Genomic DNA, 21,178 nt, shown 5'->3' on the forward strand with positions numbered 1-21,178 from the left:
TATATATATAGCTATATATAGACCTAAGTTTTTGATGCAGCTCATCTAAAAGGGACTTGTTAAAAAAGTTCATGAATATAATTGATTGATTGATTTTTATTCTTCTTCATTTCACACAAATTTACAAAGTAAGTAGGAACAAATCAGAATACGGTATGAATAAATGAAATGAAAAAAAGCTCACTGGAAAGCATCGCTTGTTTATGTGAGTCCCTTGAAATAAATACCTGATTAAAATTCATCAAAAACAACTAGAAATTGATAATGTTCAATAGAAAAATACTAACGGGGTCAAGCTTCGTAAGTTTTATGCAGTATATTACACTTAATACAATCCTTACTACATGATCATACCCATGGTATACAAGAAAATATACAAAACAACGATTCTAATAGTGTTTATAAAATAAATTAGACAAGACAAGACGAAATAATAACAAGAAAGAAAAAACAGTGTACACAGAGGACAAGACTATAGACAAAACAGTACAGAAAGAAATCACACACACACACACACAAAACAGAAAACAATCCAAACGACAAAAACAGACAAAACACACAAGAAAATACACAATATGTATTTATATATATATATATGTATATAGTATCTCATGAACTCATTAACAAGTCCCTTTTAGGTGAGCTCGGCATCAAAAACTTAGGTCTATATAACTCGATCGGTTCCACAATTGATTTATTTCATTCATGTTCATTATTAATTTTAGTTAGGCCTACAGAAATAGTAGACCTATCGATGTCCGGTTGTCAGGGCATGCAGATATATAAAAATTTTTAAAAAAATAAAAAATGGAGGGGGAGGGCTCAGGCTTTGCGCTCACCTTATTTAGGTGTATGAGATGCATAATTTTGTTTTATAAAATGAGTATAGGCCTTCTCAGGTATTTAGGTTTACCCCAGTCCCGCCCCCCCCCCTAAAAAGAGAACATATCTAGCTCTTTGAGTATCCGATAGAAATGTGTTTTTCCCCTTCCCGCCCCTTCTCCTGCCACTTAAATTGGTCCCTTGCTATAAACAGTCCTTAAGTTCTCCCCCTTTCAGGTATAAGTATTTCCTTGAAAAAAATCTCCTGTTTGGGTCAGTGTTATGAAAAAGAAATGTTCGAAATTTGAGAACGTTCCCCTACTTAGGCCTATACACGAAATATAAAAGTTTCAGAAGCTCGCTCTCGCACTCTTCATTTATACCTGATTTTTTTTTTGTAGAAAAGAAAAACGTATTATAAACTATCAACCCCCCAAAAAATAATAATAATAATAAATAAATGAATAAAATAAATGAATTAATAAATAGCCATTCGAATGATAATTGTTTTCCGTTCTCTCCGAAATTATGTTATGTTGTAGCATGTCTCCGAATCGAGGAGGTAATTTTCATTACATTATCAAGGTATTTCGGTCGATGGGGGGGGATGGACTATGGTGGGTCCATGCATGCAGGCCTGGGTTCATATTATGTGCCGATCTGATGAGGGGAACGAATATGATACCCGACTTCAGAGAGGATCGAGGGGTGTCTTGTATTATCACCCAGTATAAGGTAAAATTAGGATGTACCATCATGACAAATGTTGATTGCAAGAGAGTATAGATGATGATGATGAGGAGGAGGAGGAGGATGATGATGATGAAGATGATCATGATCATGAAGGTAGCGATGATTATCGACTGTATAGGTATGATGAACATTTCTCCCCCACCCCCTCCGTATATATTTGCACAGAGTATAGATTGGACATAATTTATTAAACCATTTCTTTCGCTTTCGGAAACATGTGGATGGAGAAAGAAAAATTCAAGATGGGATAGAATGAAATGTGTGTATATAATTATGTTCTTGACGTAATCTTTTCAAAATTTATTCACCCCGGTCGGTGAGGGCTTGGGGCTCCAGAAAGTCACCATCATTTACAAAAGAAATAAAAGAGAGATAGGAAAATGAAATCAAAGCGAAAGGCGATATAATTATGATTCTATTTTCCCCATATGGAATTAATCGATCACAAAATTATTCATGTTTTATATTTTTATAAGATCTTTTTCGCTTGCTTTACTCTCTCACAGTTTTTAAAAGAAATTTGCCCTGCATGATGTTCTCACCAAAATGTTTGGCTCATTACGCTCCTCCGGATGCAACCTAAAGTGTGCCCCGTTTATTTTTCCACCCTTAAAGGGATGGTCCGGGCTGATAATATTTATATCTTAATACATAGGGTAGAATTCACTAAGCAAAATGCTGAAAATTTCATCAAAGTCGGATGACAAATGATAAAGTTATTGAAGTTTAAAGTTTAGCAATATTTTAGGTGGGCCAGTGGCATGACTACGGGGGGGGGGGCATGGGGCACATGCCCCCCCAAAAAAAAAATGGGGAAAAGGAGAAAAAGAGGGAGAAAGGGATAGGAACGTAGTGTGAAAGAAGAAATTATTGTTTATTATATTACTATATTACATTATGTTATATTATATTATATCATATTATATCATATCATATCATATTATATCATATTATATTATATCATATTATATTATATTATATTATCATATCATAATCATGTTATGTTATATTACATAAAAATAAAAAAAATCATAATTTCAGTATGAAACATTATTTGCCCAGCAGGGCCTATGTCTTCATTGTTCCTGGTGCTCGCATTGTCTGTTTGACGAGATATACAATCCTGTTGTACTAAAATCTCCCGTTTTCAAGTCAATATACACCAAATATATTTCCTCGCACTTCGAATTGTTATTGTTTTATGTATTATATGCTCCTTTTTCATGACTGCTTAAAAGTGATTGCCCCATTTCAAGGTCTTAATATAAAACATTTAATTTCTGTCCGTGCTTATATACGTTCGCATTTTTTTAGTGGATTGGTGAGATATGTCTGCTCTTCATGAATTCCTAAATTCAGTCCTTGAAATGTCCCTTTTTCTGATCTGAATATAAAAATCAGCTTGTGCTTCGCGCTCGCGTCATTCAATGACGAAGACCATGCACATTTCACTCACCGGGTGAGTGAAATGTGCATGGTCTTCGTAAATTTCTTCAGACAAGCCTTAGAATGCCCCTCTTCAGGTCAAAATTTCCCAAAGTTTCAGCTCACGCTTCGCACTCGCAAAATTTGATTAGTGAGATGCGTATGATAATCATGATTGCAAAGACTACAAAAAGAGCTTTTGTGTTTAGATGTAATTACAATCAGCATGCGCTTGGCACTGAGGAATTAGATAACTATGGTGAGAAATGTGTACTCTTAATGGATTCCTTTAAAAAAATAGTCCTTTAAATGTCCCTGTTTGTGGTCAATACATACAAAAATTTCAGCTCGCGCTTCGCACTCGCATTGTTTGTTTAGCGAGACAGGTACGTATCATGATTACAAAAATTGGCTTATAATGTTCCTTTTTAGGTCTGAATATAAAAAAAATTCAGCTCGCGGTGCGCTCGCATTATGTGATCAGTGAGCTACATATCTGTTTAAAGGCACTGTCCTTAAAATGTCTCAGTTTAAGTCAGTACACCTAAAATTGAAATAAATATATAATAATACACAAAAGAACAAGTGGGGATGTGACATCATCAGCCCACCTAATGAATATTTTATGACGACTGTTTTCACAAAATTTTGCTAAACTTTAAAATTCAATAACTTTGTTATCCGATTTCGATGATTTTTTCGGTATTTTACTCAGTGAATTCTACTCTATTTATTAAGCTATAAATACTTTCAGCCCGGAGCATCCCTTTCAGAATACTTCATTCATGTTAAAAATTCCGAGTCGATTGAGGTTTATGATGTAGATATGTAAAGGAATGAGAATCGAAATATAAAAGAGGTAGATAGGTTTTTATTCCTTGAACGCTTTACTGCAAATATGGCGGCTCATGCAGCTACACCAACAATACAGGACCCTCAAGTATATAGTGGTATATAGTAACTGCGCTAATTATGAATGGACATACATGTATTATCACAGTAATAGAACTATGAAATCCGAGAAGATTCTATCAAATGGCCAACTTCGGGTCATAAAATTCTGAAGCTCATGCTTCGCGCTATATCATTTGTGATCTAATCCTTAAAACAATAATATGCCATTATGTGTAATCGTTTTTTTTATAGAACCAACATGTAATTAAAACTTATTGGACTAATCCCACCCCATCTATAAAAAAGAAAAACTTTCAGATTTTCGAGAGCCAATTGCCATGCAGTAAAACCCCTCACAGAGAACAGTATTTGCCCCCCCCCCACCATATTACAACACCTTATATGGAAGACTGGAGAACATTTGTAAAATTCCGGGATATTTTGTAAAAGCCCCCACCTTTTTCCAAAACCGTGCACAAAAAGATAAAATGACCATCTGATTGTGATTTGTTTGCATGGTAAGGTTCAGCCCCCCCCCACTTAACCTTAAGTTCCGTGGATTTTTTTATTTGTCACTTGAAAATCATGCCCCTGTAGCGTCGTCCTAATTGGTTTCAACTATGTACTGAAGACTTTGAAAGATTTTTTATTTCATTTTTTTACATTTTTGGTCAATTAACTTTAGATGATAATTCTATTCGACGAGAACACAAAAACAGATGTGGGGAAAACCCCCAAACACTTTCTTCCCGGGGGGGGGGGGGGGGCAATCAAATATGTAGCTAGTCAACGGTTTGAAAGACTGGTCAAGTATGGTGAGTCGCGGGGTCGAATGTATTTAGGGTAGTGGCCAAATTGTGTAAATAAAGCCCGCGAGAAACTTGTTTAGGTGGTTATTTTGCACACAGAGAAAAAAAACCCTCGTAACTTTAGGGGATGTATGGAAATGATGTGGTCACGCATGGACATAGCACAGCAATACATTTGACTGCCCCCCAACTTTCTTTCAGTTTCTTTCCGTCCCATTTTTGCTTTGACGATACCATTATCAAAGAGTTATCTTCGAGAGATTTGGAATTTCTAGGCAAGTGAAATGGCGTTCAGGAATTTAATTAGAATACAATTATGTCAGCACCAGAGAGGGATTTTATTCAGAGGAAAGGAAATAACATCACAAAAGGTACGTATGATGTTCAAACTGATTGATGACTCGTCAATAGCAATCTTTAAATAGACCCTGAAGTTTCGTTGTTTGAGAATCTCGTCGCGCTTGCCCATCGGGCGGATCTTATTGGGAGCGGCCAACGGACGCAGCCGCGGCCGCGCCTCCGAACCTTCCTCAACTAGGCCTAGGACTTGACTCGACTTGCGAATGCGATGCGGCAAGCGCGAGACTTAATTGTAGTAATTTCAATTTTCAATCAGCATTCATCATTCATTGGCGCATGGGCGTGGTTAGACAGAAACTTAAAGCTTAAAGGTCAAGTCCACCTAAAAAAAATGTTGATTTGAATCAATACAACAATAGAGAAAAATCAGACAAGCACAATCATGACAATGCTGAAAATTTCATCAAAATCGGATGTAAAATAAGAAAAGGTAGGTTTAGGCCTATGACATTTCAAAGTTTCGCTTATTTTTAACAAAATAGTTATATGAACGAGCCAGTTACATCCAAATGAGAGAGTCGATGATGTCACTCACTCACTTTTTCTTTTGTTTTTTATTGTTTGAATTAGGCCTATACAATATTTCAATTTTTACGAATTTGATGATTAGGAGTAGGACCTCTACCTAGTCTTGCCTGAACCTGAAGCACAAAATGTTAACTTAAAATAATAGAATTCCATGTGTTCAGGGAGGAATTGTTGTTGTTGTTCGTTTAGGGCCTGTTTCACGCCCTAGTAGTCTCCTCGGTAGACACTTGGTGTTAGGAACTCAAAGGTAGAAAAAACTGCTAGGTAATTGTTTTGTTGGCGAGTTAGGTGGCTAGATGTTAGCGCTTGTGGATGAGACAAATGCTACCACCGATGCTCTAATAGTAGATTGCATTTGCTTGGTCATTGCAGGGTTGAAACCCAGGAGGGTAACCACTGAGATCTCTCTGAGATGGTATGGAGTGTTAGTTTTGCTGTATCCTTTCTCTATAGTCTGTATCATCTTCAGTCTACTGGACTCATACAGTGGACAGTGGAGAAGGACATGCTCTATAGTTTCCCTGTCTCTGTTGCAACTGCAATTAGGTGAAGGGTGGTTGTGAGGGAAAATTCTGTGCATATTGTCATTGAGTTTGGTATGTCCTGTGAGCATCCTCATCAACTTCACTTCTGTGGATCTTGGAAGAGAGCTGTGTGCATTCTTCCTGGCAACTGTGGGCTGGAGTTGATATGTCCATCTTCCTTTTGTAGATCTGTCCCATCGTCGTTGCCAGAGCTTCTCAGTATTCTTACAGATAGTCTTTGCACTTTCCTTGTGCAGAGTAATTGCGGAAGCTAATGATGATGAGCTTGCAGCTTCCAAAGTAGCATCCTTGGCTAGTTGGTCAGCAAGTTCGTTTCCCATGATATTTGCATGTCCAGCGATCCATGTGATTGTGACAGTAGTGCCTCTACTTCTTAGAAGAGTGATGTTTTTATTAGTGCGAGACACAACCTCTGGGAACGATGAAGAGTGGAGAGAACTGGTCATGGCCATGACAGCACTTTGACAGTCAGTGAGAATGTGCACTACCTGATCAACTAGGGCTGGTTTCTTCAGGGTGACGTGTTCCACAGCTGTTTCTATGGCGACCATTTCAGCATGAAAGCTACTCGAACTGCTAGCAACAGGCTTGCCGATGCAGATTGGTATGCAGTTCAGTCCTGTCCAGTAGATGACAATGCCTGCTCCGCAAGGACCTGGGTTCAACAATGCAGACCCATCTGTGAAGATGATAGTATCGGTGTTGAGACTTAGAATGAAATCAGTCGCCAACTTCAGAGCCTGGTCCCTCTGCTCACTGCTTCTGTCTCTACTATTTCCAAGGTTTCTCCACTCAATACGAACCTCTTCCATTCTGCACGAGAGGATGTCAGACATATCTTCGATAGGTTGGGAGCCAGGATCACTTAAATGTACGCTAACATTCAGATCTTTGAGGGCCCTGGTCATCAAGCAGAGAGGGGTGCTTCTGGGTCCATGTGAGAATGCTGGATCACCCAAGAGACTTTGGACTAAAACTCTAAAGTTATCTGTTTCTTCCTTACTAAGAATGTACTGGCACAAAGTTCTTGCAAGTATTTCACGTAGTCTTATGTCTAGAGGAATAGTGTGAGACATTACTTCCACAGCATCAGAAGAGCAATGAACCCCGGGGGGGCCACTTACATTGACGAGTGGATACCATGCGCGACCAAAAAACACGTAAAAAGGATGTCTTTTTCACGATAGGGCACGTTACGTACGTAACGTGATAAGGGTGTCAAAAACACAAAAATAATGAAAAAAGGGTATCTATTTCGCTAGGACAATTACGTGTTTAGGGTCGAATTTGCGGGGATGATAAGACAAAATTAAAATGTTTTATAAAGGATGTCCTTATTAGACCTTTTTGCTCCAACACTTCGTGTTTAGAGTCCGATTTGATCGAGGTGTAGAAGGTGGGGTCGTACTAAACCAAATAAGGTAAAGCCGACGACCGAAGGACCCGTAACAATAAAAAATTCTTGTACTTGTTTAGGGGTTCATTTCAGGGAATATTTGCCAAGATTATCGTTTTGTTGCTCATACTTCTTAAGGGTAGGGTTTGACACCCCAATAAGTGCATTTTCAGAATATGGAAATTACGTGTTTAGGGTGCTTTTCGAGACCCCATGGTCGCGCATGGTATCCACTCGTGAATGGGAGTGGCCCCCCCGGGCAATGAACGAAGGTCCCTGTGGCCATTCGAAGCGCAAGATTTTGAACTCTTTCCAGCGACGAGATGGACCTGACTGTACACCATACAGGGTAGGCAAATTCCAGGTGTGGTCGAATACATGCCGAGTACAATAGAAGCATGAGTTCCATGCTGGCACCAGCAGTGTGTGATGTTAAGGCAGAGATCTTGCAAAGTGCTCTCATGGCTTTTGATGCTGCTGTTTCAACCTGACTACTGAAACGCAGATTCTCGTCCAAGATGACACCTAGACATCTGCACTCATTTACTTGGGTAAGGCGATGGCCGCCCATGTATACTGTAATGTCCTTGTGACCTCTTTTACTGAAGCACATGACATTAGTCTTTGAGGTGTTGACCGAGAATCGCCAGGTATTGCACCACTTTTCTAGCTGTTGCAACTTGTCATTCAGATTCGCAACTGCAGTATGCAGGCAGTTGCTTGTCGCCCATAGGGTGATATCATCAGCATACTTGATGTGATGGCCTAGATGTGGAGAAACATCATTGATTGCAATGATGAAAAGGATCGGAGCAATGACCGAACCCTGAGGAACGCCTACACTTGTCTCTTGCCAATCTGTTCTGACAGTGTTAACAAGGCATCTGCAGTATCTGTCTCTGAAAAAACTGGAGATAGACAACAACAGTCTCCCAGAGATACCGGCTTTGGCCAATTTATAGAGGACTGCTTCTCTCCATACATTGTCGAAGGCACCTTCAAGGTCGATCAGAACTGCAGCAGTGTCGTGGTTGTGTTTGAAACCACTCAGTATAGGGAGAGTCATACTGAGCAAAGCTTGAGTGATGTCGCGTCCCTGTAGGTATGCAAACTGTTCAGGTTCAAAGAAGGCTTGTTCATGTAGGGCTGCCAACAGTCTTCTGGTAATGACCCTTTCATATAGTTTGCCAGCAACAGAGGTAAGTCCTAGTGGGCGATAAGATTTCTCAGTATGGTACGACTCTTTGCCTGGTTTTGGTATGAATATTTTGTTTTCTCTCTTCCACATCTTGGGTATCTTCCCCGTCTTCAAGCAAAGCTGAAACAGTTGAAGGAGATAGAGATTCATTGACAATCCAGCAAACTTGATTAACTTAGGATGAATTTCGTCAGGTCCTGGGCTACTATTGACTTCATTTATAGTGAAAGAGCGACAGCAATCTCAGTAGATGTCAGGTCTGAGTTGTAATTCTTTGCTGAAACACTTGCATCAGTAACCAACGCATTGGATTCATGTTCTATTGTATTCTGAACAGAACTATTAATCTCATTGAACCATACATCATCAAATCTGCCTGGGGTGACGGTTTTCATGATATGAACTTTCTTCAGTCGCTCAGCTATATCTACATCATTGAAATCGTAGTCGTCATCGTCTCTTTCAAGGGGCTGAAACAGGAGCAGAGGTACCTCCATTCAGTAATTTGTTGATAGTTCTCCATGGGAGGAATGAAAATTCATTTTACATGACAATGACGAGAAAATCAAAATATTTCATATTTCATATAATAAAATACAAAAGAAATAGTGAGTGATGTCATCAGTTAACTCATTTGCATACCGACCGAGATGTGCATATAACTATTTTGTGAAATAAAGCGAAACTTTAAAATGTCATAACTTTCTTATTTTACATCCGATTTTGATGAAATTTTCAGTGTAATGCTTGTTGAATTTTTCTCTTTTTATTCAAACCAAGTTTTTGTTGGGGTGGACTTGTCCTTTAAGCTTCAGTCTCTGTTGGTTTTTCCACTGGACTACATGTACGACTACCGTCGTGACCGTACGTCAGCGTGGGTGCTGTTCCAATGGCACTGGAAGAAAAAAAAATGTTTAGACCCCCGGGCGAGGGCCTAGGCTAGGCTACTTACACGTATTGCGAGGTTAGTATTAGTATGCTAATCTGGGGCCTAGGCTAGGGCTAGTTATACATAGGCCCAAATTAGTAATTAAAATAAAAACGAAGTTCAACCGGCAGTTCAGTTCAGATGCATATGTATTTCACTTTCAGCTGTCAACTGATGTTAACGACAACTTAAGCAAGGTGCGGCTAGGCGAAATGAGGTATGGAAACATCACAAAACTGCGACTTTCCCTCAATTAAATTCCCAGCCACCATTAACTGTCCAATGGAATTCTAACCCAGGGAGCTCTTGTCCACTTCGCATCTAGGTTAATGGAAACCAAGACCCATGTGAATATTTAATCAATTCAAGTTATTGTCAAATTTCGGCATTTTTTATTTTTGTATTAATATGACAATTCTTCAGACGTCACTCTATATCACCAGACACCAGGACTCGAGCTGGAAGTAGAGAAACAGGACATCCAGGATTGATGAACAAGTTATATGACTTTTATGTAACCTTATACCTTAAATGTAACCTGCCCAATTTAAACATTAAACGACTGTAGGCCTAAGAACTAAGGGGGTACTCTGTCTCTGGGCTAAAAATGTTCTGTAATCTACATGTAAATATTAAAATAGTATCACAGAGCAGAACACTAAAAATTTCATCAAGATCTGATAATAAGTATAAAACTTATTGAATTTTAAAGTTTGGCAATATTTTGTTAAAAAACAGTTTTGCATGTTCAGCAGGGAGCGACATTGTAAGCACTTGCCCGATTGCCTGGGGCAAGTAAAAAAGTTAGGGTCGGGCAGGTGTTTTGAAGTAAAGACAACAAATATTTTGGGCAAGCAAATTTCTCACTGTAAAGTGAAATTTTACAAAATACAGAAGACTGAGAAGAGAGAGAGAAAAAAAGTTCCCTCAATTTAAATTGCAAGAGAGTTTGTGCCATTTTCTCTGATTTAGGACACAGTGCTTCCACTCTTTCTGGAATCCAGGAAATTCTGGGAAGTTTTGCTATTTTCCAGGATCATTTATTCCAGGAAGTTATCTTTTCCGGGAATGATATTTTCTGAAATATATTCATGAAGTTATGCATGTCACACTGTTTCACTGAAATGTATGTAATTTCAAACTTTAATAGGTCTCATTTTATCAATAATGTGTCTGATGTAATGATACATGTACATCCACATCACTTTATCTAATACATTTATTTTTTTTCAATGGAATATTTTTTACAGAAATCACACAACATTACAGCCACTGATCTGTGACATCACAAAATCAAAAGTTTAAATGTTCGTAATACTGTTATTTTTAATGGATATCCTTCAAATCTTTAACATTATATTTTTCTGCTTTTAAAACCAACTTATCATAAGGATTAATTTCCCTTAATAAAGGGTTACTCCAGGAAGAAAATAATATGATTTTGAACAGATAAATTATAGTCATACAACTAAAACACTGAAAATTTCATGAAAATCGGAGAAGGAATAACAAATACCGTTATTACCCCTTCTATAATTATTGATGAAACTAGACCTACAGGACAGGTATACTCCAAACCAAAATATTTTAATTGATCATTTTCTTCAAAAAGAAAATTCAATTTATTAAATTTATATAGGCCTAAAGCGCAAAAGCCTAGACCTACAGTTGTACATAATGAGCTGCTTGCATTTATAAAAAAAAATAATAAAATTTACTATCTCTGAAGTTCTGCATTGATGATCTCCATCAAATTTCTACCAAGATATTTTCTATATTTTTCTTTTATTTTCATCAGGGTGAATTTTCCCTTGAAGATTTTCTGCAAGATTTTTGTTCTACTTTCATTTCACATATTATTTTGACCAATTGATGTTAGTTAGATATACGTGTAGGCCTATTTGTCTATTTTGAAAATTTTGCAATTTTGAATTTCAATTTACATGTACATGTATATCAATATTTCTTAATAAAGTCTTCGAATTTCCAAGAAAAATTTGATTCCTTTTTTGGCCCCTCAGGAAATAATGAATCTGCCACTGGGTATATTTGAAGCTTTAATATTTTCAGTTCTCACATCGTCGCATTGAATTGTTTATGATGCAGTTTACTGAAATAGTTAGGTTGAAGCATCTTTCATTGCTAAACAGGCGGAAACTATTACAGGTACATATTTTCATTGAATTTCAAATTGTTTTAAAATTTTGATACATTTATAGAGAAAGCTGAGTATTGAATCTTTACTTTATGTTTTATAACATGAACAATGCATTTCAAATAAACATGTTTGAGTCTCTGAGCTTTCACCTATTCTCTCTCGTCTTCAGTTCTTGAAGCATTAACTGTTGTCATGATTAATGATGTCACAATGCAGCGAAGGTTGAGCAGCTCACATTGCTAATCATTTTAACCACATGCTGTTCTTGTCTCATTCAATTAGTTCATCAACTACTCTCTCTTTATCAGCAGGTAGTAATTTGCTGGTTATCTAGAAACCATCTCTTTTAAATCATCCTTTTTTATTATAGGATGATAATGCATTTTCTTTTATTTTTAGATACACTGTGTCTCGATAATTCTGCGATTGATGTTTCTTATTTTCTTTCAAATGCCAATGATTCAAATTTCAAACTTCCAAGTGAGAAAAGGAGACAGTAATCTATAGTCAAGTTGTGCAGAATAGGATTATGATTAAATTTTTGTCTCACCTGCATAGCAGAGTGAGACTATAGACGCCGCTTTTCCAACGGCGACGGCGTAATTAAACATCAAATCTTAACATGAGGTTAAGTTTTTGAAATGACATCATAACTTAGAAAGTATATGGACCTAGTTCATGAAACTTGGCCATAAGGTTAATCAAGTATTACTGAACATCCTAGTAGAGTTTCATGTCACATGACCAAGGTCAAAGGTCATTTAGGGTCAATGAACTTAGACCATGTTGGGGGAATCAACATCAAAATCTTAACCTGAGGTTAAGTTTTTGAAATGTCATCATAACTTAGAAAATATATGGACCTAGTTCATTAAACTTGGACATAAGGTTAATCAAGTATCACCACACATCCTGCATGAGTTTCACATCACATGACCAAGGTCAAAGGTCATTTAGGGTCAATGAACTTTGGCCGATTTGGGGGTATCTGTTGAATTACAATCAAAACTTTAAAAGTTTTTTGATCTCATTCATGAAACTTAAACATAATAGTAATCAAGTATCACTGAACATCCTGTGCAAGTTTCAGGTCACATGATCAAGGTCAAAGGTCATTTAGGGTCAATGAACTTTGGCCGAATTGGGGGTATTTGTTGAATTACCATCATAACTTTGAAAGTATGTTGGTCTACATGTAGTTCATAAAACTTGGACATAAGAGTAATCAAGTATCACTGAACATCCTGTGCGCATTTTAGGTCACATGACCAAGGTCAAAGGTCAATGAACTTTGGCCATAATGGGGGTATCTGTTGAATTACCATCATAACTTTGCAAGTTTATTGATCTGACTTTTGAAACTTGGACATAAGAGTAATCAAGTATCACTGAATATCCTGTGCAAGTTTCAGGTCATGTGAGGTCAATGAACTTTTGCCACATTGTGGGTATTTGTTGAATTACCATCCTATCTCTGTAAGTGTATTGGTCTAGTTCATAAAACGTGGAAATAAGAGTTACCAAGTATCACTGAACATCTTGTGCGAGTTTTCAAAGTCAGCACTGCTGCTATGTTGAATCATGTGATGCAGGTGAGACAGCCAGAGGCATTCCACTTGTTGAAAATGTATATTGCATAAAATATGTTCATCAACTTCTTATGATGTTGAGACATGTCTGTGAATCATCATTTAGCACTCAAAACAATGTTTTTATAAAGTGCTGAATACTGGAGGTATTGGTTACCCAACCGGGCACTCATATTTAAGGAATTCCTACATATCAAGTACATGTATGCCTGGGTTGAGAGTGGCAAATATAGATAAACACCTTGCCCAAGGAATTTTGTGCTATGGTGGGATTTGAACCCCAGACCTCTACATGTACATTTCCATATACAGGTAGTCCGGAAAATCAAGAGAAAGCGTCAAATTGAACATTTGCACTGTAGATAAAACTGTAATTCTCCCTGCGTCCTTTTAAGAGAAGCTGAAAATAGCTTTTTATGGGCTGAGCTTTACATGTACCGTATGTTCTTTAGAAGTGTCAAAGCTGATATAAGAAAATCAAAATGTATGGTGAATCATGAATGTCAAATGAACATTATAATTGTCATTATTATGCCTCAAATTAATTCAACACACAGAGGTGATTTTGTTCATCGTGATTGCAAATTAGTGTGAACAATGCCAATTTTTCCCCCCTACACACATGTAGGACTTTTGTTCCCTGTTGGACTCATTGCATTTGATAGCACATTATATTACTTAATATCTTGTGCAAAACTCATGAATGGAAAACAAAATATATGTATACAATGTACTTCTAATGATGATAATCTACTATAGTATTATGTTTATTTTTGTAATAAATTGTGAGTGTTTACATTTTTGCAATTTACTTCCTGTACCTGTATGTGCTCATCATGCTCATGTACATACTTGGTGTGCACGTGAGTGATTGAATGAAATCACTCAGTTGGTCCTTTAGATCCTTTTAATGTCTATAAATCATCGATATTGTCTCTGTTGTTCCTGAAAGGGTCATTACTCATTCATTTATCAGGGTACATGTACTCTCATTTAAAGTACTTGTACAGTACTCTACATCCAGCTCCATTGTAAATATCACATAGAAGGATGTCAATAGCAATCAGTTTTAGTCGTAATGACAAATTTTATGACTATTAAAGTGACTTATTGACTCTCTTAATCTTTTTGTGGATGTTTTGTTTTATTTTTGTACATGTATACATGTACCTATACATGTATACATCATGTACATAAAACATGAAATGATAAGGTCAAGGTTAGAATACAGCAATAAATGGTGAGGATAAAAAAGTAAAATATACACTGTATGGCTTGTAATCCATGGATATTCAGAGCTGTAATATTGTATTGCTGCTTGGTCTTCCGTAGATTCCGTGATTGCAGTGAAACATGAAAATTAGATTTCTTAATAAAAAAAAAGTATTATCTTGATCTGAATGTCATCATTTTGGAACCTGTCCATTATTGGATGTTGGGTCAGGCAGTTGTGTGTGCATTGGGTATTAAAGGGGGAAGGGGTGGGATGGGAGGAATAGTGTGATATAAATTTTCAAATACAGATCTACAGATCATTTTTTTTTAACACAGCTCTGGGAGCTTTTTATAAAAAAATTTGTTTAGTGATTTTAACCCTAAACTTGCACAATGCACTTTTATACTGAAGTCCTTGTGTACCTTTATTGGTTGAGAGATTCATTCATACTTTCCTGATATTGTTATTCAGCTCTGTTGAATCCTAAAATTATTCTTTGATTTTTGTTTTTTGTTATAAACTAGGATACGGGTGTGATTTGCCCAGCATGGCGACAGAGTGCTTTGATGTATTCTTCAGAGAGTGGAATAGGTGAGTTAAACTCTGATAAGGGATGATTTTTAATTTGCAGTCCATCAAAAAAATCTGAATTATGTGATACGGTATGCTACATACATGTTTTGATCAAGGAAAATGGGGGGGGGGAGGGGTGGATGTAAACTTGGGTTAATAGAGAGATTTTGATTGTCTGCGACTGCAACGTATTCCTAGTTCACCGGAAGTGGTGACACCGCTCGTTCAGTATCACGTTCGTACATTGATGAAAACAGTTTCGACTTAATCAACGTACCCGTACTGGGCCCGTACCAGACCACAGCATATACCAGCGTGATAGCGAGCGGGCCGTGGGCCGATGCTCGGCCGGAGAGTCAGGCGCAGCATCACCCTACGAACCAGTGGGGCGACTGAGGGTGCAACACTTGCACTCTTGCACAACCCCCCCCCCAAAAAAAAAAAAACCCAAGTTTTTTTAAATAGAACATCAATTACCTATCGGATATGTAGTGTCTGAAAACAGGACACACTAAATGTAGTGGAAAAGCTGGTAACAAGCAGTAATTTGCAGTTTACCAGCCTTGCTGAATCAACGAAAGTCAAGTGTTGATGCGGCTTCATTCATTTTTGCTAAGCTTGGATGACGTCATGCACGAACAAGCGCTCGTTCGAGCACTATGACAGCGAACGTCAAAACCTTCAAATACGAGTCACAGATTTGGGCAGTGAACGAGAAGGCTCGTCACAGAATACTTCGCGCATGCGCAGTGCTCCCAAAATCCCTTAATCTCGTACGTCCACATGGCTCGTCTCAGAAAACGAAAGCTCTCAAATATTTGGTTTGTCATAAACTCATTCAGAACAATCGACTTGATTCTTCAAATTGGCTTCATTAGTATTTTTGTTACATTTTTACATTACATTATTATAATTATTATTTTTGGACTATGAAAGCATAGATCCCTTTCCCATAATTCTGAATTGTAAAAACTGATGGATATAATACATTTACAAAGCTAGAACCAGACCGGGCGTTGTGGCGTGCGCCTGTAATCCAAGCTGTGGGGAAGTTACAAATTGATGCAGAGGTTCAAGGTTCAAGGTTCGAGCCCTGGTCACGTCTTTTGGATGGTGACATTAAAGGTCGGTCCCAGACGTAAATAATCATACCTGATTGACACACGTCTGACAAAACTCAAATACACACACACACGTTTACACTGTATTTTGTGTATCCCTGATCTTCAATAAGAAATTGACATGTTTTACACCCATATAGAAAATTGTGCACAAAACATACATGTACAGATGTACATTATACACACAATAATCATAACAGTTGGATCAGTGCACTACTGTAATGTACACAGTGGATAATCACAATAACAGATGTTTAATAATATGACATTTTTTAAACAGACCTACATGTATTTGTACAGCTTATTTGTATACTGTACCCTCTTCTCAATAATAATTTGAAGAGGAGGAAAATATAAATTGATATGGAAGTGGCTAATTACACAATGACGTCTTAATAGCTCCAGGTGCAATATTGATTTTTTTGTTGAGGGAAATGAAAATATTAAGTTACATAAATTTCCTTTATTTGATCATACATGTACACTGAACATTGCCTTCTGTGTATACAATGTACATATTCATACATGACAGCTTGAACTGGATTGAAACTCTTAAAGTAGGACATAAAATTGTCAGCATTAGTTTTGTTTGATTTTTCTCTGTTGATTTAAATCAACATTGTTTTAAAATTCAAATCAGCATTTCTCTGGGCTTGACTGAGTTTGGAACTTTGGACTGAATTCTGCATTGGTATTCTCCGCAACATTGGTACAAAGAGTGTGTACGTGTCACGTACAGTATATTGTTAAGTGCTATACATGTACATGTACCAGCTTTAACACCAAAGTATTAAACATAGGAACTACATGACCATGTACATGTACATACATCAATCATAAAGTCACTGCATTGTGAACATATTGCTTCAAGGTCACCAGCTATCCTTCTTTCTATTTTTTCTAAAAGAATATGTTCCAAGGCCCGTTTCATAAAACTTGTTTCAATAACATAATTTGCAGTTACAGTTTAAACTACCGACATTGTAGCTACTGAAATCCTTCAATTTTATGGGCTAATGGTAAATTTGTTATACATGTAGATATTGTGCATTTGTTTATTTATTTATAACAAGTGATATCTTTATGGGGGGGGGGACCCAGATGTTTATTTGTATCAAGATTCAACTACAAAATTATTAGCTGTCAACTTGCAGTTAAGGTGGGATTGATACTTTAACTCATTGAGTGCTTCGTGCACGCTACGTATCCTACTATAACATGCCACACTCGTGCTCGCACGCCTACTATTGACTGCTTTGTGCTTGCATTGTTTCCTACCCTCGCCTGCTTCGTGCATGACTGCGCACATTTGGAATTACAATCATTGTTACGCCGTTTTGCATTGTATTGCGCATCGCATGCACGCCGTAATTAGCACTATTGTGTGCAGTGCAAACTCTGCTTTCTGACAGATCAACTTACGCGGTTTACATTCGACTTTTTCGAGTATTTCTACATTTTTTTACAAGATATGGCTCCGCCTCTGAGAGGGAAGAGACCTAGGTTTTTTGATCCATACAAAACACTCCACAAAATGGAACCACTTGATACAACTCATATTTTAGCGGTAAAGATAATAACCAATCCATATAATGACACCATTATAATGGGTATGAAATTTCCTACAACTTTACTACACAATATTTGTGGATAAACTAATCGTTAGAGAGTTACATGTACAAGCAATTGTAATCATGACTATTGAAAGGAGTGAATACGACTCGCGATCCCAAAATCAATGTGGCACAGGGGGGTTTTGTGGCTGGCACAGGGGATTAGCATCGGATTAGCACTGTGGCATTGGGTTAGTAGTGTGCGTGGCATGTTAAGAGTTAAAAACATAATTTTCAATGTTAATTGTTATTCTGTAAATATTCAGTATGTAGGCCTATAGAGAGCTGTGTTCGGCATTCTCATTTTAATATTAAGATGTGTATCACAAAATGACAAACCCAGATTAACCAAGGTTAATGATTGAGAGATGATTTCAAAATCCAGCACCGGCTTTAAAAGTTGTCAAATGTTTTAAACGGGTTCTCAGATCAACTTGTACATGCTAGGGGCCTACCTGTATATCGGGGAAGATTTTAATAATTTTTCTTTTTCAGGGGCCATCTTTTGAGCTCACACAAGCCCAACTTTGTTACAACTTTTATTAGACAGCTTGTGTGAATTTCAGAGGCTCTTAATTAATTTTCCAGGGCTCTGTAGGGCATTTTTGGAGCAAATTTGCCCTGAGCTCCCCTTTAATTTTTCCCTGGAGTATACTAGTAATATATTCATTACTAGTGTATAAGAAATGGTAATTTATATAAGCATTTTGGTATTAAATGGAAGGAATGTTTTCCCTTTATTATAATTGCGATATGATTATTTTAATCTGATATTTTGAACCACCCCCCATTAATGTGCGATATATCATCTTTAATATCTTTGGTGACTGCAATATTAGACATATTTTCACACTTCCTGGCCAGAGTAAAGTTACTGGGCAAAAAACCGTCATCACGTCATGCTCGATAGCCCGTAGCTCAACAACACGCTCTGTGTATTTCACATGTTAGTGAGGAGAAATTAGTTTAAGCATTGAAAGTGATATGCTGTCAAAATTGCCCAGACATTGCATCTTTGATAAGATCCATCCTATATAGATAGTTGATCGTCTGGGCAATGTCTGGTAGTGCATCATACATAATAAAGCAGTGAAATATTAAAATCGGAGATGAAACTCAGCCATCTTCGAATTGATATTTTGACGGGAATGTGCCTCATGAAAGCATTAAATGTGCATCTTAGAACCAACAACACTACGTGTCGCCTACATGGTCCTAATTTTGTACAGAAGAGCACCACATCATCGATGTAAATTATTAAAGGGGAATGAAACCTTTGGAACAAATAGGCTTGTGTAGAAACAGAAAAATCAAAGAATAAGAATAAAGAAAGTTTGAGATAAATCAGACAAATAGTGAGAAAGTTATGAGCATTTGAATATTGCAATCACTAATGCTATGGAGATCCTCACATTGGCAATGCGACAAGGATGTGTGATGTCACTGATGAACAACTTTCCCTTTGGTGGACTATAAAATACCCTCAAAATGTCTCTTTTTCCTTTTTCTTATGATGATACAAACTCTTTATCCATGATGTATTCTTAAAAAAAAAAGTATTACATGCCCTCATGTAGACAGAACACATGATTTATAAATAGATGTGATAAAAGAGGCAATTCTAGTGAAAAATATAATAAAGTAATGGGGACTCTGGGGAGAGTTGTTCACAAGTGACATCACACAACTTTTTCGCATTGCCAATTTGCTATCTCCATAGCATTAGTGATCGCAATATTCAAATGCTCATAACTTTCTCATTATTTGTCCGATTTTTCTCAAACTTTTGTTGATCAGTTTCTTTGATTTTTCTGTTTTCACACAAGCTATCTTGCTCCAATGGTTTCATTCTCCTTTAAGTAACCATCGTTCTATAAACATGTGTACATGCTCAGTATTGCAAAAGTTTTCATATTTTCTTTTATACATGATATGTAGTCTATAGTAGGCCTAACATTGCATTTTTGATGACAAAAATTAAAATGTATCTAGTGATCTTTTTATACATGTGAATACTTTTCCTTCAGTGGCCCATTTCTACATGTAGTTTGTTCAGTTACCAGCAAAATCATTTTATTGTTTCACTTCGCAGATTTCCATTTTAGCGGGCTTCAATTTGGTAGATGTCCAGTACATATATGTTTTTATGTCTATAGATCAATGGAACCTTAGCAGTATGGACCATTGAGTTTGCCGATGATTTAATACTGAAAGCTCAAAATGTAGATTGCTAAAAAAAAAAAAATCAGTTCAGTCTTTCTTGGAAGGCAATTCATGAAAGCAAAGAAAAGAAAGAAAATAATTTTTTGCATGTATTTTTCCACCTAAAATGTGTTACCTGTATGTTGTAAAATGTCTCAATTGGATACTGGACCGGCAAGTACATGTATGTACACTGTACGTGTATATGGAGGTATTTTTTAGGACTCCAGTTTAATTTTTCTGATGGATAATGTGCACTGTAGGCCTACAGTATATTATGTTGAAATAATAAGAGTGTACAGTAACAGTATGAAGGCGTGCAGTACATGTATCCTTGCATGCAATGTTTGTATTTCAGATTTCAGCTTACAAGTGATAATTTGTCTCCCACAAATGCTAAATTAAATTTGCTCAGTACCCAGAAATGCCATACGTGCTACGGGTCACTGTAGGGACATCTCTATCTCCCAACAAGTTTGTGATCAGGAGCTTGACCCAGATTTGCGGATTCATTACCAAAACTTCCAGTTGTCAACATATGTTCACATGGGATGGAAACACATGCTTCTACTCCACTAATACATGTACATGTATCTCATAGACTTTTTATTTTACAATTATATTTTTCATTGAACTGTGTGAAATGGATATGAAAAACTACATGTATGTAATCTGGAAAGGCGATATACATGTGTTCATACTTCCTTCCATAGGGGATCATCCTTTTGGGATTCTACAGAATATATTAATTACTCTTAATAAATACATGTACATGTATCTCATAGACTTTTTATTTTACAATTATATTTTTCATTGAACTGTGTGAAATGGATATGAAAAACTACATGTATGTAATCTGGAAAGGCGATATACATGTGTTCATACTTCCTTCCATAGGGGATCATCCTTTTGGGATTCTACAGAATATATTAATTACTCTTAATAAATACATGTACATGTAGATCCCCCTGATTTTGTGTTTAAAAGTTCCTTGTATCTAGAAGGATTCATCAAGTGCTGGTACACTGGAAATTCCTGGGCAAGAATG

The 21,178-nt window shown here is 36.9% G+C and overlaps 2 protein-coding genes across 3 annotated transcripts in view; one reads left to right on the plus strand and one right to left on the minus strand.

Annotated features, from left to right (window-relative positions):
* The first annotated feature begins 4,928 nt into the window (after positions 1-4,928).
* LOC121405580 (calcium uniporter protein, mitochondrial-like) overlaps positions 4,929-21,178 on the plus strand; it is a 54,790-nt gene continuing 38,540 nt past the window's right edge. The window contains exons 1-2 of one of the 2 annotated variants that reach the window (XM_041596506.1): positions 4,929-5,074; positions 15,146-15,212. In XM_041596506.1, the coding sequence (XP_041452440.1) occupies positions 4,988-5,074; positions 15,146-15,212 (154 nt within the window). In that variant the 5' untranslated portion in view covers positions 4,929-4,987. The remainder of the gene's footprint in view (positions 5,075-15,145; positions 15,213-21,178) is intronic. The other variant, XM_041596505.1, reaches the window with a different exon arrangement.
* On the minus strand, positions 5,763-8,825 carry LOC121405578. The gene is made up of 2 exons (XM_041596504.1): positions 7,801-8,825; positions 5,763-7,242 (listed from the first exon to the last, which is right to left on the minus strand). Exons 1-2 carry the CDS (start codon positions 8,818-8,820, stop codon positions 5,884-5,886), a joined length of 2,379 nt encoding a protein of 792 aa, XP_041452438.1. The 5' UTR covers positions 8,821-8,825; the 3' UTR covers positions 5,763-5,883.

The sequence above is a fragment of the Lytechinus variegatus genome, chromosome 18 (genome assembly GCF_018143015.1).
Source record: "Lytechinus variegatus isolate NC3 chromosome 18, Lvar_3.0, whole genome shotgun sequence".
Taxonomy (NCBI): Eukaryota; Metazoa; Echinodermata; class Echinoidea; order Temnopleuroida; family Toxopneustidae; genus Lytechinus; species Lytechinus variegatus.